The sequence below is a fragment of the Cylas formicarius genome, unplaced genomic scaffold (assembly GCF_029955315.1).
Source record: "Cylas formicarius isolate icCylForm1 unplaced genomic scaffold, icCylForm1.1 PGA_scaffold_5__7_contigs__length_24384050, whole genome shotgun sequence".
Classification (NCBI taxonomy): domain Eukaryota; kingdom Metazoa; phylum Arthropoda; class Insecta; order Coleoptera; family Brentidae; genus Cylas; species Cylas formicarius.
In genome coordinates, this window is record NW_026844341.1 from 13,566,118 (window position 1) to 13,590,660 (window position 24,543).

General features: G+C 33.2%; 2 protein-coding genes across 4 annotated transcripts in view; one reads left to right on the forward strand and one right to left on the reverse strand.

Annotated features, from left to right (window-relative positions):
- LOC132701952 (synaptic vesicle glycoprotein 2A-like) overlaps window positions 1-15,554 on the reverse strand; it is a 33,214-nt gene extending 17,660 nt beyond the window's left edge. For both annotated transcript variants that reach the window (XM_060670304.1, XM_060670305.1), the window contains exon 1: window positions 15,414-15,554. The gene's annotated coding sequence lies outside the window, so the exon portion shown is untranslated. The remainder of the gene's footprint in view (window positions 1-15,413) is intronic.
- On the forward strand, window positions 1,959-22,929 carry LOC132701950 (carboxylic ester hydrolase-like). Of its 2 annotated transcripts, XM_060670297.1 has the most exons (9): window positions 1,959-2,002; window positions 3,931-4,065; window positions 8,360-8,494; window positions 11,005-11,544; window positions 15,375-15,522; window positions 16,701-16,876; window positions 20,512-20,638; window positions 20,693-20,825; window positions 22,701-22,929. In XM_060670297.1, the coding sequence occupies exons 1-9, from the start codon at window positions 1,964-1,966 to the stop codon at window positions 22,885-22,887; spliced, it is 1,620 nt and encodes a 539-aa protein (XP_060526280.1). In that variant the 5' UTR covers window positions 1,959-1,963; the 3' UTR covers window positions 22,888-22,929. The 2 variants fall into 2 exon arrangements, with proteins under 2 accessions (XP_060526280.1, XP_060526282.1); XM_060670299.1 differs by lacking the exons at window positions 1,959-2,002; window positions 3,931-4,065 and adding an exon at window positions 4,625-5,468.
- The last annotated feature ends 1,614 nt before the right edge of the window (window positions 22,930-24,543 follow it).

A 24,543-nucleotide genomic window follows, 5' to 3' on the forward strand; every position in this document is an offset into this window, starting at 1 on the left:
AGGTTTCAGTATCTCTCCTTGGCAGTTTTATTTACCGCCTCATTAACTAAAATCACTATTGCATATCCTAATAATTTGATCATTCTACGATCAAGCAAATTCGTACAATGTTCTGCTCCCGTAGGCTAACTGCGCTAAAAAAACTGAAGGATAGTGTATTATAGTGTCAATTAAGGTCAGGGAGACAGTATGGTTCTTTTCACAAGGAAAAGCACACCAGGCGACTTGGTGGCACCGAAGCTCATAAGAATACGACTAAGCTTCTCATATTCGTCGAACTTTTCCTGCTTAACTTAAGGGCACTTTCTTTTACCGAAAACGAGTATCCCAACGTAGCTGATATCAGGCCAAAATATTGGGAGCTGAATCAAAACAGTAAAATACAATACCTAAAAAAGTTACAATATAGAACAAAAAACTCAAACCAAAAAAACGCTTTTAATAGGGAAAGACGAAATGTTCTGCCATGGATGACGATATTTCGGAGCAGTTAGATAGGGACAATAGAAATATCTATTATCTGGGCGAGACTTGGGTAAATGGAGGATATATAATTGGTAAAAATTTAAACAGCGTTAGGCAAGCTGTCATTAAAGTATGGTAGATAAAGCAATAAACTGGTGTTACTAAAAGAAGCAACTCCTCCAAACGGAAACTCGGCAGAATTTTTGAAATCTTTTAGGTATAGGAAACCAATGTGAAGGCTGTTCAAATGAAAGCAAAGAGCTGAATTTGAGAGGATGTTGATTACTGCCATTGGAGAATTGAGTGCCATTTAAAACAGCTTTCGACACTCGCATCTTCTGAGCAGCGAAGTTTTTGTGTTGATGTTGATGAATTTTTTAAGATTTTGTTTTGTTCCCTACCAAATTTGGTTTAAGTTGTTTCCTGATAAACTGGTATTGTGTTTTTTAGATTAGATAAGAGGTTTGAGTGGTTTGACGCATTCTTGCTCGTACAAATCCAATGAGTCATTGCACGGCAGTCCACACAAATGGAAAGTAGCGCCTATGCACTCGAAAACCCCATTGTTTAACGGTGCGGTAGATCAAACCTCTGGAAGGCAATTCATCACAACTAACAAGGCTTCCTTGTTAATTTTTTTTTTACATTTCGGTTCATATTTTTAACAGTTAATTTACCCACCTAAGTTTCGAAAATGACTCATTCGTTTGTTATCAGTAATCCTTACTTATTGAATCATGACATGAAGGACAGATTGTTTTGGAAATACAGATTCCACTTCTCGAAGAAGCAATTTAAATGAAATTAAATTATCGATTTTTATTGAACTTTAATCTTCAAGTTGATTTAGATAATTCCTCAATTTTTGTACGCAGAATGAGTGATTCATGTTAGCCGTTTATGCAAAATGATTGAATACAAATATTTTTCGCCAGCGGTACTGGATGCACCGCAAAAGAACTACAAAATAAAAGCCTCTGTGTTTCGACACATCCACGTAAGATCTTGGATTCGGTGCTGTACATATAGAGCGTCAGAGTGTTTAATGAAGTGACCCTTTGCGCACGCCTGTGCATGTAGTTGCATTCGTGATTTGCATTTGTATAGGTGTTTTGCAAGCAAAATTTTCTACAAACTTGTAGACAAGTTTTTTTCTATTTTTTGTCGAACTCTGCCATTTCTTGTCTATACCAGCCAGTCTGTTCTTTGGTCGCGAAACCCCCAGACACTGGCAGTTTTGGTTAGTCGAAGAAATCATCCAGCGTAAAACTTACCGAAACGACTATTTGGATACTAATATTCACTATCTCTACGTATTACTAATGATTTTCATTACATCTTTATATCCGTAGACTTTTTTTTCATTTGCGTACATTAATTAAACAAATCTAGAGTATGAAAAGCAGCAAAAAACATGCGATTCCATCTTATCAGCATGTTTGTACGATATATAACATCTATAACTTGTAGTATTATCCGCAGTTCTGCGAAATCAAACATGCAGAGACTTATAAGTGTAGTATTTATTTCAGTCGCGGTAAGTTTAGACAATGAATTATTTATTTTTCGAAAATAATTTGTTATTGACCAACTAAAACTTAAAAATTGATTATTATTATTGTGAAAATTAATATTTTCGTCTACTCTTTTGACTCCTACCCCGCCACAAAATCATTTAACGAGTGTACGAGTGAATAAAATTATGTGCGGTTTTAAGAAAATGAAATGAAAAGAAAATTTTTGAACATGGCCGCCGGAGGACCGAGGAAAAATCCTTTTAACTACTCAAATTTTATTAAAATGCGTTAAGCCTTTTTGAAATTGCCAACAATTATTTCCAAAAATGTTTGACGACGCTTCACCATTTTCCTTTTAGAGATGAAAGAACATTAAAGAAAAAACATTTAAATTTTTCTCAGCTTTAAAACAGTACTCATTCCTTTACTGATACTAGAAGATTTTGCAGAAACCGAATTTTAAAAGCCAATAACCGCTTACTTATTTTTAGAATTTATTTATTATTATTATTATTAATTTTTCGAAGAAACTTGCACTTTGCACAACACTTCTAGATCCATACTTCGCCATTCATTATGTTGATTTCTTCAGAGCTTAACTGAAACCATTTTCAGTATTATTATTATTACTATTACAAAGTATAAATTTATTTTTAATACTAAATTACATATCAAGTCAAACCGATGGGCTGTCAAAAAACGCTTATACTCGTATAATTTTTATAATTTAAAATAAATTTGGAATAGATTTAACATACTTTTAACCGAATATTTCCTTTTTGCGCAGTTAACCCATTGTTAACATTCGATGAATTGTCGGATCATTTAACTTTTCTGGAATTACAGATTAGCACATCCTTTGTGTTAGATATTTATTTTAACTATTTGTATTAAAATTATTAATACTACAGTGGTGCGTGTTTTTTGTACACCTCTTTTATTCCAAATCCGGTCAAATATTTAAAGAAATGACATAAAATGTATTTTTTTTACTTATTTATGTTATTAAAATGTTCTCACTGCCACACTGCCGCCAGATATAATTAAAAGTCGTCATAACTGAAAAAAAAATGAACTCACCCAATATACAGGGTGGAGCAATAGTGTGACTAAGCACCAAACACCATATTGGAAAAATGTTTTGACGAGTGCTCCATGCAATTGAAAGATATATATTTTGTCAATATTTCCAATAATACAGGGCCCTCTACAAAACTGTGGCGGTACAAAAACATATTTTTTAAATGGAATCCCCTATTTGTTTTTGCATAATATGAAAAATGGTTAACACCACCTTTAGTCAAATATGTTGCTACGAATTTAGTAAAGCATGTAAGTATTTATTTTATACAGAATGTTTTTTAAAGTATTGCAAAACGCCCTGCTTCTTACGACTTTATCATTTTTAGCTATTGCTCTTCTGTAGCCTTTTTGTTAAGTTTCTGCGTAGCTATCGAAGCTTCTCAATAGTATTAGTAATATGTAAATATGTAATGTAAAATAATAGATTATTATTTAAAAATGACTGACATTTGAAAATTCTTTCATTCTTGTTTTTGCCAAAACTAAGCCAGTAAAGAAGGATATTCGGTAATTGCTTGAAAGAAAGTAAAAATACATGTTGAAGTAATCAGTTTGCAGGTTTGTCCTTAATATGCAGTCTTGATTAATGGAACTGAATTAACAAATCCTAATGAAGCTTACGAGCTCCTTTTAGATAAGAATCTCGCGAATTAATAGAGAAACAAAATAATAACATGGAGAACTTGCAACAGTAGATTTAACAAATGTATTCTTACATGAAGACGCCATTTAAAAAGTGGTAATTTTGAAATAAAATTAATCCATTAATAAATTTCGTGTTTTTTAATACGTTGTCAATTGTTTCATCGTCATAATTCGGCTGCTGTAAACTGTTGTTATTTTCAACATCAATTTTCATTTCAAGCTGGGGCAAGATTTAATCGTCGATCTTCCCGATGGAACAATTCGAGGATCGGAGATTTCCTACCAGGACAAGAATTATTACGCTTACAGGGGAATACCTTTTGCAACTCCACCTCTCGGCGAACTAAGGTTCCAGGTAATCTATAAAAAACATTTCTCGCTTCACCTTATAACTAAAGAAAATCAAAAAATTTTTGTTTTTAAAATCTGAACCACATTTAAGCAACGCGTATTTTTATTCGCAACGTGTTAACGGTGGTGGGTGGGGGAGGGTAAGGGAGACGGCAGGATCGGGATAATTATGTCATCCCTCAATTTTTTTCCAATACAAATGAGGTTCAAGTGACAACCTATATAAAGATGTCTTGCTAATTAATAGTGGCACCAAATGCAATAAATAACTACTGCCGTTAACAAAGCAACCCACGCAGAAAACCTATAGCGCTATTACAAAGTCAATTCGAAATAGTAACCAAACAGACACCACCTCAGTCAAGAAAACATTATAAGAATAAGAGATCAAAAATAATATTCAAAGAAATTAAACAAAATCTCATTTACCAATGTAATTATCCAGAAGTGTTTCCAGGTGTATAAAAGCTACGAACGTTGTTGGAATGTGAAAACGATGTTCAGCAAAGCAAACTAAAAGCATAAAAGCTTTGTCTTGAAAAAAGCCCAGATTACAGATCCCTGCATTATGATGACTGGTATCGAAAAAGCACGTGAGCCGAATGAATTTATTACTGCACTTGTGAAAGAAAACTCAGGGTTTTAGGAAAGGAAGGAACTAAAATGATCAAGCCTGTAACAAAAAAGGATTGTAGAAATAAACGTAAGGAAAAGTTTATATTGCAGATTCACCACAACATTTTTAGATAGTTTGTACAGGATAAAAAAGTAAGTTTTGAATTGACAAGGGTATATGTTGAAGACTACTATAACGACCAAAAATGCGGTGGAATGCATGAAGGTAAAGAGAAAACTCAAAAAGAGAACTCATAGCTCCAGATCTTACAAATCCAGCATACTTAACCAAAATAGAACAATATCGACAGTTTACTGAGTATGGGACTAAACCCAAATACTGCTGATTTTTTTTATAAATGATAAACGATCCCTAAATCTATTTGACATAAATAAGAGGAATATGAGAGCAAATGCGAAGTTAAATAAAGGAGAAAACCCAAAAAATTCTGTGTAAATACATCAAAATCTTCAATCCATAGGTAATTCTGTAGACCTAATAGGAGACTTGTTATGTTGGAACAACGAATGTGATATTTTATGTTTTACCGAAAACTGGAAAACTAAAATCCAACTTTGAAAAAACATGGTGGAAGTACGATATTTGTGAGAAACAATATTAAATTTAACGCAAGAACAGACATTAACAACTTAAGTAAGGAGTTCATTGTCGAATGCTGTGGATCTGAGGTGCAAAATGCAAATAAAAGAAAGAAGAAAAGAAGAAGAAGGGCTCCTGTAGTTTTGTAATTTTCATAAACAAGATGTAACAATTGCTGCAAATGTGTACAGGTAATTCAAGTTAGTATAGCTGGCGATTTCCATGTGAACCTCATACCCGAAGGCAATATCATCATTATCTCATTTAACGTAAAGCTCACTACATTACCTATTTCAGTGTATGAGTAGTTTACTTCCTCTACTTCAGACCTCTCGGCTGGATACACAGATTGTGATGTGTTGATTGGTGGAGACTTCAATTTACCTAGTGCGGTTTAGAGTAATTCTGTGAGTAGTTTGAGTGTGTCACATCTGCTGGGTGGCTCTTGTAATTACCATAATTTAGATCAAGCTAATAAGTTCGGTAGAGAGGATATTGAATATTACAGAGCATCACCTGGCTTATGTGTGTGTATGTATGGTGCGATTGAGATGTTTGTTCCTATTAAGCGATTTAAGTCTTCAAACTTCCCTGCATAGTTTAGTCATGAACTCCAGAACTTAATTGTTATGAAAAAAACTGCGCACACAAAATACAAGCAAACTAACAATGTTGAGGATTATTTTTATTTCGGTGGCTTACACTGCATATGTATTGAGAATTAATTATAAGGATGACACTTATGACTCAAAATCTTTTTGGAAACATGTAAATAGTTTGCGGAGGTCAAGTGCATATCCCGGTGACGAGGTTACCGACTGTGGTCAGAATATTTTTGGATGGTTTACAAAGCACTTTGCTTCTACTTATGAAAAGTGTGAAGGTGTGATTCCTAATTATAGTTTTGACTATAGTTTAGACTTTAACTCCATGAGCGCTTCGCTTATTGACGTTTTTGAGAGCATTATGAACTTACAGACTGGATTTTCGCATGGGCATGATGGGATTACATCAGTCTTGAATAAGAATTGCGTCTGTAATTTGAGTAGGCGAATACAGCATATATTTAATCTGTCGTTGTCTTCAGGTATTTTTCCTGACTTTTCGAAGGTTAGTTATTTGGTACCGATTCACAAGAGTGGTGGTGGCATTGCAGGGGAATTCTGGCTGATTAACAGCATGAGTTTGTACACGGTAAATCTACAATAACAAATGTACTCATCTACCAACAATTTTTATTGGACGCCTTTGGGGAGTTTGTGCATCTTGTCTCTAAGCTTAGAGCTATGGGTCTGGGGGCTGGGCTGGTGCAGTGGATTCAGTGTTTCCTCTCTGATCGTACTGAGTTGGTTCGTATTAATAACTATATCTTAGGTAAAACTGATATTTTTTCGGGAGTCCCCCAAGGTTCTCACACTGCATCCATTCTTTTTAACTTGTTTATAAATTATATTGTTAGTGTAGTTTCGGAGTCGCAGTGTCTTTTGATTGTTGACGTGGAGAGTGTTGGCAAAACAAAAAATGCCGTAGTATTAGCTTTAGTCGTTGGTTGAGTATGGTTCACAACCAATATAGCATTGATGGAGTCGAGATCTGACTCCTTATGTTTATTGTACGTACTAGTGACCAACTTGCACCACATTGCTTTAAACTCATTTATATCTCTTTGGTTCGCTCTAGACTGGAGTATACATCTGTGGTATATTCTCGACATTATGCCTGCCATATAGATAACATCGAAGCCATTCAGAAAGTATTTTTAAGATCTTTGGCTTCAAAGGCGCATATCAATATCTTTAATGGGTATCAGATCAACTACAGCATTATAACTAAGGCCTTCAAACCAGAAGATGTCACAGTGATTTAGTTTTTCTCTTTAAGATTCTGAATGGTTACGTAACATACATTTTAACGCATATTACAGAAGCTGTAATAATTCAATGTTCCGCATACCTTAGCATCACGCAAATTATGGAATTTATTCACCCCTTACTTAGAAGACTGAAAGTGTGCAACTGTTTAAAGCTTCATGCTTTTGTCGGCAGCCTCCGCCCATTTCGTTCTGATGTGTTCCGTTTGAGTTCTACCGCTTAATTCTCTTTATTGTTATTGTTATATTTTGTTCTGGTTTCTGGGTTATAGTGCTGTCTTTCTCTCTCTATTTACCTTTAATGAATGTAACAGTTTTGTAAGTTGGTTAAACTGTAAATAAAACTAAAAAAACTAAAAACTAAAACTAAAACTCGTTTAACAGGTAAAATTATTACCTATATTGATAATATATTAACAAGTTTCAACGACAATATGACAAACCATGTTTTACATACATTGAATTCAGATCACGCTGCACACAAGTTAGTAAAAAAGAAATTTTAATACAGCCAATAAAATTAAATGTAAACAGCAGTGGTCCACTTTTATGAATTGTTTCTCAGACAAGCTCAATGAACACAATATTCTTTCTATGTAATAAGCTCTGCAGAACAAACAAGGGTTATGATGACCTACTAAAAATATATTAAAAACAAAATTATGTAGATAGCTCCTTATCATGGGTAGATCATACAAATAACGTAGTAGATAAATTAAATAAAAATGCTGTATCACCGTAATTTTGAGTCACATATGTTATGTATGGACACAATTAATAAGAAAAATAGATTTAATTCTTATTGCAAACTTACCGAATTAGTAAATTGTTACAAATTGCTCAAATGGCTGTAAATCAATTTAAGGTTTTGCTATGCGTTTTGCGTCGAAAGTTGTCTTCCTGACAGAAAAACTAGTTTTTGGATTTTGCCAGAAATCTCTTTCGAGCCTCTAATGCCTTATAGTACGATTACGCTTTATCCAATACTTTTATATAACAATAATGGTATAATGAATAAGTTTGGGAGTTCTAAAAAATTTAAACTTTAATTTGTTTTCAATTGGCTTGCGAATTTAAAATTATAAATAATAAAATATTTGGAAATACAAACTAACATGTGAGCTATATCATCTTATCTTAAACAAAATAGACTACATGCGTAACTTTATTTTATATTCGATATTTACTGATGCAACATGTTCTTGTTTTCAGGCTCCGGTACCTCCTAAACCGTGGGACGGAATTCTGGACACCAACGAAACTAAAAGCTGTTGTATATCCATGATTGGAGGCGGCCAACAGAGTGAAGATTGCTTGTATCTCAATGTATACACTCCGGCAAGAAAGGCGAGTAAAGATTTAAAGTACTAGATTAGTATGGCTCGGAACTTTAAAATTCAAAAGAACTAACTAACTAATAATTCTATTTCTGCAGTTTATCCCACTCTGTTTCAGATCGTTTTTTCCTCATTTTCATAAATTTAGATTTAATCAGTTTATTCATATAAAGATTGGTATAACCCAACTCATCGACCAACCAATTAGATTCATCCTGTCTACGGCGACACTTTTAGATTATATGGTAGACTATATTTAGACTATATATTTGTGCTGATTCTCATACATAAGATGATAAACCATGTTGATAGCCTGATTGACCATGATCTTGTATTTTGTGTACTTTGTGTATTGAACATTAAGATCAATAGAACAACAGCTTCAATTAAGACAAAAGACAGAAGCTTCAAACAACGTAGTTATAAGACTTTTAAATCTGATCAAATGGCTATATTGTAGAATAGTACTCGTGATTTTGAAAATGCCGAATATAAAGTGGAATTTGTAAAAGTGGACTAACAATTATACACCATCGTTAACGGGCACCTTAAGAAAATGAAAAAATTACGTGATAAATATTTAGCTAAATTTTAAAAAAATAAAAACCCGACCCATTGGAATTGTTATAAAGTAGTAAACTCAATCAAAAAACTCAGAAGGAACTGTGGGGAACAATAAAATTGTTGCCGGCTACTAAATTAATTGAGTTTATCGAAGAAACAAACACGCTTCGAGCATTAATTTCTATTTTGCTGGTGTTGAGGAAATCGAAATATTAAACAACAATTAAAACAAAAAAGCGTTGTTTATTCCTCTGCCTAAAACGATAAATCCAACGGATTTTAATAATATCAGACCTATTCCAAACATAACAACTCTCTTATGCCGGTAAATCAATCAGGAGACAGTTGCACAACTACTCTTTTGAAAATTAGCGATGATATTTTTAAAGCTCTAGATGAAAGTAAACTTCCTGTTCTGACTCTCTTGGGATTTTCAAAAATTTTGATACGCTCAATCATTCTTTACTAACTGCAGTTTCACATTACGTCGGTTTTTCTGTAAAAGCAGTAAACCTACTTTCTAATTATATCAGTAACAGGGTTCAAGCAGTGATATACAACTCCAAATTATCTTCTTTTTTATAATCCAATAAGGAACTCCCATCAGGATCTACATTATATACATGCCACAGGCAACCTTAGGCCACCTAGCCTCCAAGTAAATGCTGACAAGTCCGTTTTTACATTGTTTGGGCGTAAGAAAAATAAAAGTCAACCCACATTTAAAGAATCACTTTTTATAAATGACAAAGTAATTCAGTATAACGACACTAAAAAATTTCGATCTACTGTTGCACAGTGCTTTGCCATTTTCAAATCATTCAAAAAGCTTACTTCAATTTATTATTATTTAACAAGAATATTTGTTACATACCAAAAGAGGGACTATTTAAATAGAAAAACAAAAGTATTGTTATGTGAGCCATTAATGGTATCACAAGTAAATTTCTGTGCTGTTAGCTTTCATCCATGTTTGAATCACATTGGCATTTTTCGTATTCAGAAATTACAAAACTGCTGTTTGAGGCTGATATTCGGTGTAAAAAAATTTGAAATAAGTCACCCTTCCCAAATGGTAAAATGGCTAAACATGCATAATCAAAAATAACACACCACAAATTAATTCGACTGAACTTTACAAATGGCAATTTTCTTATCTATTAACCAAATTATTATTATTATTATTATTATTATTATTATTATTACTATTATTAATATTATAGTCTAAGTTTTACAAATAAAGCTATATTTTAAGAAACAAAAAACTCTACCAACTTGTACATTGTGCTTATAAATTAGTTTTTTGAAATAAATAAATTCTTCTGTTGTTGCAAAAAACAGAAAATATATTCTCAATAAAATCCTTCTTAAATTGGACCTTTACTTAACTGTACTCCACCGTTAGACAATAAACATATAATTAATTTATAAAAATATGACATATTGGGACTTCCTCTTTACTTAAAACTAAAACTATTAAATAATAACAGTTTTTTTGTAATACTTAATTCATTTAACTTCGACGCAAACTGATTAATCTAAATGTAATTTATAGTCGGGTCCATCATGGAGAACGGAACCATATTTAAAAATTTTTTTATCAAATCCTGACTGGCTAGCTGGCTTCTAAAGTTGCAATTATGCTCTGCAATTTTCAAATCCCTCGGGGTCCTAGTAATGTTAATTTTATTGGAAAGAAAGAAAGAAAAGTCTAATACCAGCGATTCTTAAATATTTTTGTTTTTTTTTACCTTGCTTGCTTTGTCCGCAGTTTCTTGCAGAAATTTGTCATTAAAAACAGCAGTAATTGTTGATTTTATTTCACGTACGTCCGATGTTGACAAAACCATTTTGGCGGGAAACTTCTCATAGAAATAATTATCGATTATAATGCAACCCGTTTCACTAATTATAACACTAATTAATTTATCATATATGTATTTCATTACTTTCTAGATAACTGACAAATTGCCCGTAATGTTGTGGATATACGGAGGTGCATTCACCATGGGATGTACATCTGATGTTATGGCTGGACCTTTTTATCTGTTAGATGAAGATGTTGTAATCGTCTATACAAACTATAGATTGGGGCTGTACGGGTTCCTATCCACCGAAGACGACGTCGTTTTGGGCAACGCAGGGCTGAAAGACCAGTTGCTGGCGATGAAGTGGACTAAGAATAATATAGCACTTTTCGGTGGAGATCCAGAAAAAATAACCATATTTGGTGAAAGCGCGGGCGGTATTTCAGTGGGAGCCCATCTTGTAAACACAAAATCTGCAGGGCTGTACAGGGCTGCAATTTGCCTAAGCGGCTGTTCGCTAACTTATATGAACATTACACATCAGACCGAAGCCAGAAAAGCAGCGTATGACTACGCAAAATATGTAGATCCGTTGATTTCTGAGCAAAATACGACGACGGAAATTCGAGATTTCCTACAAAGCTTGCCGGCAGACGTGCTGACTTCGGCATTCGCTGCAAATGACCGTGTAAGTACAGAAAAAATCATATTAGACGGTTGCGTATTGGAAGAATTTCATTTAACATAGAACTCGTGGTCTCAGAAACATTATTTTCTAAATCTTTCGGCTAGAACTCACCCAATCATATACACAAAACTGTAATACCAATTTAGATATTTTTATGAAGTTCGGCACACATGTACTATGTACCAAGGGGCATTATTTACTGTATCACTTTTTTTTTAAATACACGAGTAGCGGGCATACGGAATTTCATCATTCTATTTTGGCAGAGATTTCTCTTAAAATAAAAATTATTCTTAAAATCTCGAACTATTTCTAAATAAATTTAGTTTCTTGATTTCTTTCAATCCAATGTACGGTTTTCGCTTAAAAAATAAAAACCTCTTCTCTGCATGGTCTTAGAAATGTCGTTAATATGACAACATACAGAGAGTTATTATCAGTATTGTTTCTTACTTAAGTAATTTTATATCTGTAGAAGAGCTGAAATTTTGTGTAAGAGCCTCCTACGATTTAATAAGAAATACTGGAGGTATACTTCAAAGTGTGGGCGGCAGTATGAGGAAAAGAACTGAATCGTGTATCCTTCAAGGTGGAGGATCTTTTCAACAACTTATCTAGTTTCTATGGTCTACATTTTTTCAAAAATGTTGTTATTATTTTATTAATACACAATTCTGTTTAAAAATATTAATGGTAGGTGGTGTTTTTTAATGAAAATCGGACGTTATGTTATTTCATTAAAACTGTAAAAGTAAGAAGAAAAGTATTCCAAAGGGCACTAGTTGGTAACTAAAAACTAGATATTTTGTTTTAAAAGAATATAAATACCTAGATCCAGATGACGAAATAAAGGAACCAATGATATTCTCTTCAAATCTAATAAAAAATCCATATACAACACAGTATAATCACACAACTAAGAAACAAAACTGAAAATATGCCTCTAGCAACTAGAGTGAACTTTTGAAGGAGATCAACTTGACGATCAAATAATAAAAATAACAAACAAAAATATAAGGAAAATTATGGCAATGTAACATATATGGTCGATGACATAAAGACGAAACAGCTTGGTTTTGATACGTACAGTGAATGTTCGAAAGTCGAATAGCAAAACAAGTACTTACGTAGACACCGGAAGAAAAAATTGAATAACGGGTATAGTCTGTCTCAATATATGGAAGCTATAGGTATTAAAGGGCAGAACTTTGGGACGGACTCTGAAAGGTTTTTGGTAATAATATAACTTTTTTAATTTATTTAGGAGTATATAATCTTATTAAATTACACTAAGGTAAAAACACTGACATCGAATATATACAATAAATTCATAGATAGGAAAATCCATACATAACAACATTTTTATTGGATATATCAAAGTATAATTCTGTTTCGCTGTCAGAGTCGTCATTAAAATTAATTATAATAGGATTTATGTTGTTTTGTATAGAAAATTACAGCATACCTACTGTTTTTGCATATTGCATATGAATTAGGAACTAACCAAAACTTACCAAAGGTTGCTCTTTTTCTGTCTGAATTCAAAATAAATATCATTTTCTAAGAAATATTGCTGGATTTCAGTTTTTGAACTTGATGAGGCTGGTGCTTTGCGTAGCAGATGGCTGTGGTAGCTTGTGTTATACTTTTTAAAAGATTGCTTCCAAACCAATTTTCAAAAAGTTCGGCACTTGTATCCTTATGATAATCCCAGCTGGAATCGTTAATATTCTTTGCAGACAACATCAAGCAGTTTGGGACAAATCCTTCTTCTGACCCAGCGTGTATTATAGTGATGCGTTTTCCTTTATTTGAAGGTGCTTTCGTCTGACAGTTTTGAGCGGAATCATCCCAAACATTGGATACAGTTGTTTCTGTATCGGACCATGTTTCATGTTGTTGTCTAATTGATATCTTCTAATCTCTTGAAGTGCGTAATCTTTGTGATTCCATTACTACTTGCCTTTTGTCTATTTTGCTGTTCTTAAATCCCATTTTACAAACAACTCTATGGAGGGTGGCACGACTTAAATTTATATTGGTTTCATCGTGTTCTAGCTTCTTTTTCTGTTTATCCAAGGTAGGAACAACTTTGCTATGATAAAGACAATACATTTTCCTTCTTATTAGGGCCTGACCACTATTGTCTATACGGTGAGTTTGAAAATCACTACCTTTATTCCTTTTCATCAATTCTCCACTATTAACAATGTTCTTTTTTGACGATATTAGCATTTTTGCAAGCTCACAGGTTTCTTTTAAAGCTTCTTGTTTAATAAGTCCCCTACTGATTAGACTTTCATAGATATTTTTCAAAACTTGCTTTGCATCAAGCGACAAATAATTTCGACGCGACGTTCTTACATTCTCGTAAAATAACTATTTTGAAATCCCAGTAAAAACGATTAATCTACACTTCCACAAATGGCCAACACTCAAGGAATATATCAGAAAGAAAGAAGTATACCCCTGTCGTGTCACTCAAATAAGAATACATTTTTTGTTAACGGCTTTACCCAACAACAATAGACAATAACATCGTTGAAGTTTTATTGGGGAGTGTCCGTTGAAAGGCAACACTATGAAGATTTAGACAGACCATACCCATGAAAAGGAGTTGGTAGGAAGAGAACTATGATTAAATAGAGAAGAGTGGATGTTTGATATGGGAGCATGGCGTAGAACGTTCTAAACCAACACGTGAATAATCTTCATTCATTTCAACTAGTTTCTTCACTTCTTGAAACTCTTTAACAAAATATATGTTGTCAATATGATGACATGTCCTAACTACCTAATGCTTACAAATATTTTGTGAAATTCTTATTTTGTACCTTGGACATCGCAAAAAAGCTATGACTTTACAGGTATTTTTAGTAGGAACAAACCAAGAAATGACAATTTAAATTTAAATTAATTTCTCGATAACCGCCCGAGGGAATTAGATAGGGAATTATTTTACAAAAAAAGATCAAAAAGTTGCTGCAAAAAGAAAACTGGAACAATACACAACTTTTTCATTTTAAAAATCAATGTTCCTGCTGGTTTTATATAGGGGAGTGTCAAAAACTTATGCGACCCGCTTTTCAGCACGTTGCTACGTCCCGTTCCAAAACGTATAATGTTCCATCCAGCGTGAGACACCCTGTGTCTTCTGTGTCTCTTGTCTTCCAAATTTTGTTAAATCAAAATTGTGAGAAGTAAAATTGAAAATTCTCCAGGAAGCGTTATATTTTTTATCGACTCTCTCAAGCCTTCCGTATACAGAATGTGATTTTTGACACACGTCTGGGTTTGACACACGCTCTTTAAACTGAAATTTCAAAATAGTTTGTTACAATATGAACTATAGTGATAATTGGGATGAGAAAATGCTGACGAAACCAAAATAAGGTAAAGCTCAAACAGGAACGAACCTTTATATATCCAAACGACAGTGTAGTGTAAAAATTAATATATTTTTTTAAAACAGTAGAAGAATAATCCATCTAAATCCGTTTTTTTTTTTTTATTTTTGGGCCGAATCGGGCATGTTCTAGAAAAAATATTCGGTTGCGAGTGAAAAAATAAAAACCTCGAAATAACTTTTGGTAGTTAACTTAGATTTAAGGGGCAATTCTCCAAAATAGTTCAAAGATCATTTAATACATATAAAAATAAGGATATCAGTAAACACACATTTAAAAAGAGAGCACGTGTCGCATGTCTTAATATTCGGATATAAAATATTTTTTTGTTAGTCAAGTCTAAGTTTAAGTATTACTATTAATGTCATAATATATAAGTTTTGAACTAAGTGTGGAAATTCTATTCTATTGTATTTGTTATAGACGGGTATTTCCATTGAAGCGGAACATGAAGATGCTTACGTCACAAACCGCAGCTTTCCGAGTCTAGAGTCTGGAAATTTCAATCAAGTTCCTTTAATACTGGGGACCACGTCGGAGGAATCACTTAGTTTCTTTAGTCTTTTGGGTGGTAAGTTAGAAATCTTTATTGTCTGAAAAGTTTTATAGCAACTCCTTGCCGGTGGTCTGAAACAAAAATAATATTTTGATAATCAGCATTTTCAAGAAAGCATAGTGACCTTTGTTTTTACCTGCTAGATAGGTTTAGACTTTCGCAGTCGCAATTTAAAACTTCTTTCCTAAGGTTTCGCTAAAGATTCTAACTCGACCTAAACTGGAATGGGAATATTTTCTTTAGATGTCCACAAAAAATAATTAAATAAATAATATGATTACTTAAAAAACGTTTGATAAAAGCGCATACCAGTTGGTTTAGTCGAGATCAGGAAAGATGACGACTACGTCATAATAATGACGCCCGCATGACATTTGCTAAGTACTACTTAAGTATGTTCTAGCATATTAAAAAATATCTTAGTTAGAAAATAGAAGTATGAATTTTTTCACTAATATTATTTAAAATATATATAAATATCCATTTAACAATATTTTTTATTTGTTAGATTAGGCAAAAAAATTCAAACGTTCTTTTTCAATCATTGACATTGAGCGACAACTAAATCAACATAAAAAGAATACCACAACGCTGATTTGTTTTTTATATCTTATTTATCTAAATTTGCCAGTCCGATTTATGGACAACCCACGCAGGAAGATTCCAGGAGATTTTTTTTCAAACTTTTTTTTTAAATTTATTGTCACCACGATATTGGAAAAATTTCAGAATATTAAATATTATAAATATATATGGTGCACTAATAAAGAAAATCGAGATTTTTCGATTGCAAACGATAAAATATACTCGTTATTTTGAACACCCTGAAGCATCTAATTCAAAGTTCCTTTGTATATATTATTATTTTAAATTTATTTATTATCATTGATAAAAAAGTTGAAATATTTTTAAAGGAATTCAAAAAGAAATGAAAATAGGGTGTTCTATTTAAAAAATTGTATGTTTTATCCGTCATGTTTTTTTGGACCACATTAAAACAATTTATAATTGAACATCCCAACATCTTTAACATTTTCTCATAACTTTTGAAATTCCTTTCTCGGGTGTATTTGGCCAGTTCAATATTCGCTATTATATTAAAATTTAAATATGTTGTGGAGTCCTCAGCTTTATTAATCTATCAAACTTTAATATTTTTTTTGTCTAGCAACTCATGCTCTTCGCATTTCTAGGAATGACGCTGATCAACACAACAGCAACAAATTATGATTCGGATTTGACCACAGTAATACCTTCTGATTTGATACTACTGCCGGGTACCAACGCAACGAACGTTGGGTCGATAATAAGAGAAGCATACGTCGGTCCAAATGGATCATTTAGTGAAAACTTTGGGGCCGTTGTAGAAGTAAGTTACTTAGAATTAACAGTAGTTATTGTAATATGCATTATCCTAGGTTTCTATGGATCTATTATTAAAAGATATGCACCAGTACTCAGTTCAAGGTCAAAAAAAAAACTCCTATATCAGAACATGCTATTCCAAGATTCAGGGTGTTGAATAGTTATACATTTATTTTTTTACAGTATATTTCTTGTTTTATTTTGTTAAAATTATGCAACTTCACTCAGAATCAACTAGATGAAATGTTCAGGTCCAGTACTATCCCTAGAGGTATTTTGACAAATAGTACATTCTAAGATATGTACATTGACTTTTCTTTATTTTTAATGGATACTAAGAAATTGTAGGCACGTAACGATTTTTGCACAAGCGCACCTACGTGATTTTTTTCGCGGATGACGAATCTCCAGCTGAGCGTTACATCTGAAATAACAGGGAGCTTAGAATTGATAGGCGATTATCATAAATGAAAGAAATGGTTGATAATTAAAAATGTAAAAGAAATGAAAGTAGTATAGAATTCTCTTTCTCAGCTTGGACCTTGCTTATGAGAAACTGGAGCACAACCTCTCTTCTTCCCCTACCATGACCATTTAACGATAACCATTTTGATCATAGAGGCCCGGAAAAGTGGAACTGTAGATATAACCACCTAATTCTTTATCCACAATGTTCTCTTTCTCTCTGGATTAAGCTTGCATGGTATTTTTTCTCAATAATAAGGTGTAGAATTTCATAATATTCCGGGAATCTTATAATGTGACCAAAATTGACAAATTCTCTTCTCTTAACAACTTTGTCTATTTCCAGATCTTTTGCTTACTTTGTCCAACAAACTCATCTTTAGTAACCGTCTGTACACCCAAATTTCGAATTCAAGCATTATTTCCGTAAATATCCACACAAGAGAACTGGTAAGACTTACCAGAGCACCGTAAACTCGTGAAAACTTTTCTTATTTTTGTTGCTTTCTCTATTCAGGTTTTGATTTGGATACTGCTACTGCTCAAATACACCAATTTTTTGCACCCATTCCAGATGTGCAACATCGATCAAGATACCATTAGCTCTAATGTCACGTGCTTTAATTTTTAATTTTTCAAATAAACTTCCACAGACTACCATAATACTATTTACAAATCTTCCGGGTTCCTCTTGCGTCCATTGTTTCGGGAATTATCCTGTCGGCCACCTCTGATCTTAACAGAAACTGGGTCTCATTCTACGCTGTAAATGCTTATATATTGTTTGATTTGAACGGAGTGTAATACATTGGAGAGGCCGGAAGAAAAATATCAACTAAAATTCTTGCATGTAATCAATTCTTGCAGATACTAATGACCATTTATTGTATTTTGTTGACATTTGAGTCTTAAGTACTTTGGATAAGTACATTAAGAATAAATAACAAAATCGAATTAACTGTTCCCGGCTCTTTCCGTCTTTTCTCTCAGAAGTATTGTTAGCGCATGGCTCATTAAACGAATTACTTGACTGTCATAGCATCTAGTAGCTCCGATGTTCAATCAAACGATAATACGACCGTATACCAATGTTGTAAGGGTTGTTATTCCTTTGTCGCCTAGTAGTTTCAAAATTTCGGTGCTTCCCATTTTTTGCTAGTTTTTTTGCTTATTCTACTTCGCTTTTTTTGATTGTTGGTTGTTGTAAAATCAAAACTACGTTCAGATCTGTTATCTTCAAAAAGCTCTGTAATACATTCCCTCCATTTGTCAATGTGGTTTCATATTTTGTTTCCTTTTTATCTTTCTGACATTAAGTTGGACTTAATCGATTACTGCCAGGGTATATAGAGTAAAGAGATCGCGCTTCGCCTCATAATAGTCCATTTTGCTTTCCAATTTAGGTACTATTGTCCCATATCTGCTTTTCTATACTTACATTTCCGTCCTTGCTCCATAAGTTCTGGAATGCCATCAGTCATCCAGCTTTGCTTCCTCCTTTGTCTGGACTAACTCAAATCACTATTTTGTGTTTCTCTCTCTGGTGATATTCCACTTCTCTTCTTCGGCGTCATACATCTTTTCTTCTAAGACAATTGTTATTTGCCTTCTCTTTATAATGAAGTCTTAACATCCCTAATTCTTAGTAATACATCTGCACCTGGATATATTTTGACACATAGTATCGAGTTTCTAAATTTTTTGTTGATACAAATGAATCCGTTCTGATTTCTAGTAATTTTTCGTGTCAAACAGCGGGTGACCTCCATGTGTACAAGCGTCATTTTGGTGACCTAGAAAATGTGTTTGTCATTACAAGTTCTTTTTCTGAACAGAACTTGGCCTATGTTGGCGTTGAAGTTGCCATAATGATTGCCATTTCGCAGTCCTAAATCTTTATAGAAGCCCTCTGTTTCTTCCTTTTCATATTCTGCAGTGGGGGCAAAAACTTGGATGATGGTAAATCTCATTGTTTCAAGCTGTGTTATTATTATTAAGTTGAAGAAAGTATTGTTGACAGAATTATTTCGTTAATTTTTAATTAAAACTACTATTACGTGAATCGGTATCAGGTATCGAGCGGTCGGTTGAAATGTGAAACATTTATTTATCGGTCTATATAAATAATAATAATTGAAAGCAGAAATAGAATTTCGTCAGAACACAGAAAACAGGGTGTTATTGAAATTATATATAATTTAATGAAAGAAAAATATGAATTATAACAATTTGAACATGCATTTTTGTTCCAAAAATTTCATTCAAAATGCTTATTCTGATCTAGATCTTTTGGCAGGATGAAAAAATGACAGCGAAAACTTCCTATTCTTTAAAAAGCTATTGAAAAGGCAACGGAAGACGAAATTCATATTTTACATGAATACCAACAAACTTTTTTCCCAAACCTATGCGGAATTCACAGAGACCGTACATCCTTCACTCCCTTGACAACAGTCAAGCATCTGTAGGTCTGTTGTTGAACTTTACTCAGCATTTCGATTCGATAAATCATCATTTCTTTCTATTAATATTGAATTTTATTCGATTTGAGTTTAATGCTTTTGGTTTAGTCCTACCATCTCATCACCAACAGTAGGTGGTGTCACATAGCGAAACATTCTGGGTTTTTTGGTTTTCACAAAGTATCCTTTGAATAAGGACCATCAATTGCAAGATAGTCTTTCAAAAACGGAAGCCTTTCTTTTTTTTACAGAACATGTTACCAACAAGATCGGTTGAGCTATCGTAAAATAAAAGTGGTCTATTTACATCGAAATTATCTAAATGAATATTCTAATCACATTCAAAAATTTCAAAATTGTTTTCTATGAGTGTTTTATGAGATTCACAGAAAAGAATTTATTATAAACTTCGGGAATCAACAGAGCAATGCGTTTCACAACCTTGAAAAAATGTGCAAAGTATCTCGTAGGGACACATGAACTGAAATTTATCACCACAACAATGTCGTAAGAAATAATCCTTTAAAAAATCCTTTTTTTACAACATTATCAGCATCATAAATCAGTTTCAAAAGTCGATTTCTCAACAGCAGCTGCATCTCTTAGAAATGTAACTAAATCAAAATTATTATGCTCAGTATTGAAACATATTTTTGAAACATTATAATACTTCTGAAAACAATAAACTAATAACAGCATATTATGTTTTCAGTTAACCAGTGACCGTATGTTTGTGAAATCAACGTTGAAGCAGGCTGAAATTCAATCGAGCATTACCCCCGTATATCTTTATCAATTTTCGTTCATAGGGTGGTTAAACTTGCTTCCGGTCATCGAAGGTAACTATAGATATAGAAGATTTGGAAATTTGGGATGATTGAAGTTTGCTTCAGGGGCAGGAAGAGCGGGACACGGAGCAGAAAGCCCTTACCTTTTTAGTACGCCGCTTAGTTTCTTGCAGTCGAGCGATGAAATTTTGATTAGCAGGCAGATTGTTCGGCTCTTGAGCAACTTTGCAAAAACATTGTAAGTAAATTAGGACGAAAAAAACCTACATTGAAATATAGAAGTTGTCATTGGTAATTATTACAGAAAATTATATTTTTCAGTGTTAGACATAATTTTTTAAAAACTTTTAAGTTTCATTAATTAAAAGTGCTGCCTTTCAGATATGCTATTTCTCTAAGGCAAGGTGATTTTTTGACGAATAAACTCTCCTTTTGTACGTCAAGATTAAACCGAAAACAAATAAATTCACAGCTTACTTATTTATATTCATATTATTTTATATTAGTTAGACAAAGCAGAACAGCTGTATTTAATATTTATAAAGGAGTTATTAGAGATGAAAAAAGAAGCTGCGGCTTCGGCTTGAGAAGTTAAACCGTAAGGAAGCGCGAATTTCAAACTAGGGTTTGAAAAATGTTGGATTGTATTTTTTATGAAAACACGTTATAGTATATTGTGCAACAAGTGTTGTGGAGCGGAGCGAGTGTTTAATAAAGATTTTTGCGAAACAACACGAATACATCCACTGACATGACCGTCGGAATTGACAAACGTCAAAATTCAAGCCGTGCGGTAAAATCTCTGAAAACATGTAATATCCCTAGATGTCCTAGATCAGTGTAAAAGTAGGAATTATGAATTAGGTATACAGAAGGGAGTAGAAAAAGTAAATTAATGGCTGTCTAAGCTAAGCTAACTACGATTGAACTTTTCTGTGTATGTTATAAATATTGTTAGTAAATTTTTCTACTCCCTTCTGTAAAATACCTAATTATACACCCATTTAGCTTGTTGAAAGCGTCACTTTGCGACGTGAGTTTCGTGTCCGAAGGATCCGAGCGCCTTCGGACATTTCCAGGATATTACTACACGGACTTTTGAGAAATTGTTTTCTGAGATTTTACCGCGGCGCTTGAATTTTGACATTAGTCAATTCTGATGATCATTTCAGTGAACGTATTCGTATTGCAAAAATGTAGCCTAAAACTAACTTTCGCAGAAAAAATGCAACACGTTTGATAAGCTTCTTAAGTCACTCGTTTATTAAACACGCGCTCCGTTGAATAAACTCGTAACTCAAATGCCGTTTACCACACTTGTATAATATACTATTTTCTACCCCTTCAGCAAAATACTTAATAATAATAATTCCGACGGTCATGTCAGTCAAAAACTAACAGTCATAGAAAAGGTATATTATACAAAACGTTGGGTAAACTTTTTGGGTCGCTCGCTATGAATTTGGACGTTTGACAATTCTGACTGTCGTGTCAGTGAATGTATTCGTGTTGTTTTGCGAAATGTACCCAAGAACTAACTATGCAACAGGTTTGGTAAACTTTAAATATAATTACAATAACAAGTAAGTACCTTTAGCAGACCCATCAAACCTAACCAACAGTAACTAGATTATAAATTTTAAACCATTTACATGTTCACTGTCACTAGCAGGCCAGACACTTTTCAGCACCCAAGCTACAGAGAAATTCACATTTCACTACTAACTAGGAACATGCAAAATGACTAAATATTTTAGGTATTATTGAAAATTCCTGTAAAATTTTTAGATATTATCAATATTAACGTAATATGGCAAAGATTATGCACAATATCTGACGTTTTAGTGTTTATTCATAATTTTTCATGTTCTCATGTATTATTCGAATCACATTTTCAGCAGTTACGCATAATTCCTAAAATACTTAGTTATTATGCATACTAACTGTAACATTATATATATATATATATATATATATATATATATATATATATATATATATATATATATATATATATATATATATATATATATATATACTTGTTTCTGATAATTAGGTTGGGCGCTTCTATTTTTGAGTTTTCGAATTATTTCCGTAATCTGTATAATTTCAGGAACCCTACGCCCGATCCCACGGACCCACTACTCAACGTGACATGGACTCAAGTTTCGCCGTCAAATATTCAATATTTAGACTTGGATAATGAGCTCGCAATGAAACCAAACAGAAAGGAAAAGGAAATGGCCATGTGGAATAACGTTTATTATGCTTACGGCCAGCAGCCCTTTATGGGTTTTTGAAAAGTTTATCTCTTGGTCTATTCATTGATTTATTTTTTAAAAGCACAAATAAAATTTTATTAATTTAATCTCAATTTGAAAACTTGATTTTCCTTTAGCTTGCTTCCTAAACCTGAGCGCAGCCGAAAACAATAGGAAATCGATGTAAAGAACTAGTAATTTACTCAGATCTTCAAGTTTTTCGAGTACTTAATTCTTCTCACCGCCCCCATCTACACAATACGATCTCTGCTGTTTCATCATCTATCGATTTTACGCATATATAGTATTTGAGGCTCCAGTGTCTCTAAGAGAATTTTCAGATTCAAGAGGGTGTCGGTTAGGCGTTCTATCACTGTCTTCGAATGGGCTAACCCAGGTAACTGCAACCAGAATGCGCGAGTTTGTTACTCTAGGATTTGGATATTGGATTTTTCGTTACCTTGCAACGTCTACTATGCCGTAGTATTTAACGAATCGTTGAGGAAAATTGAGGAAGTGCACCGATAAAAGTTGAATGAAAAAACAGGTTATAAAAGTGGCACCAAGATTGAAGGAAGCAAACATTTTTATATCCCAAGATTTATGTGTATCGGACAGACTCGATAAGAAAATACTCGAGGAAGACCTTGAACTAGCAAGATCTAAGAAGCTGTCTGCTTAAATAGTATACGGAAATAGACTATTAATAAATGATGATATTTACACTTTGCGATAGTTGAGACGTCAGGTAGGTGACTCTGATTGCAAAAACACAGATCAGAAAAATTACCAAGAATCTTCTCTTACCTCAAACAGTGCTCCGCCCAGACCAAAGCTAAAGATAAGTCGTAGAAATCTTTTTCCGCACAATCAGAATTAGATAGCGCAGAAAATGTCTTTATTTTGTTCCATAAAGCAACGAACTTACAGGGTAGGGAACTCAAATCGAAAAAACTATAAAACACGACTCTAAAAAAAGGGAATGGGACGACGAACAAGAAAAATTGATGCGCGTCACATGTTTGTCCCCAGAAAATAAAACAAATAACCCCTTGGTATACCAACTTTAACACTTCAACAGAAACCCTGTGTATTGTATTATGTTACAATGCCATTGGCAATGGAACTGTAATTGTTTTGTTTGTTCTGTTTTAAGATACTCTAATTATACTAGATAGATATATCTTTCCTGAATTGCTTTATCCACGTTTCTGTCTTCTGCTACTTTTAAACCCAAATACATATATTCTTTTGTCTGTGTCCTATTCCAAGAATTAAGTCTTCTTGTGCGCCTCCTATACACATGTATTCTCTTTTATTGATGTTCACTTTCAGCCCGCATTCATCATATTCTTCAATTACCTTTTGTGTCATGTACTCTATGTCATCATAGCCTTGGGCCAAGATTATTTGATTTTTCGCTTAAATGTCTATAAATACCATTTCCATGTCTCTGCACTCTCCCTCTTTATCTTTATCTTTATCTTTCTATGCACTCTACCGATCGTACTCGTACTATTATCTTTTGTGTGTATGGTTAAAATTCTTTAGATATTTCCTCTCCATTAATACAACTTTTGAAGAGTTGAGTTAATAAAGCATACAACTTCTCTGTACCATATTTCAATAGTTATGATGCAATATTTCCTGGTCCCGATGCCTTCTTATTTTTCAAGCCATTCTAGTCCTAACGGG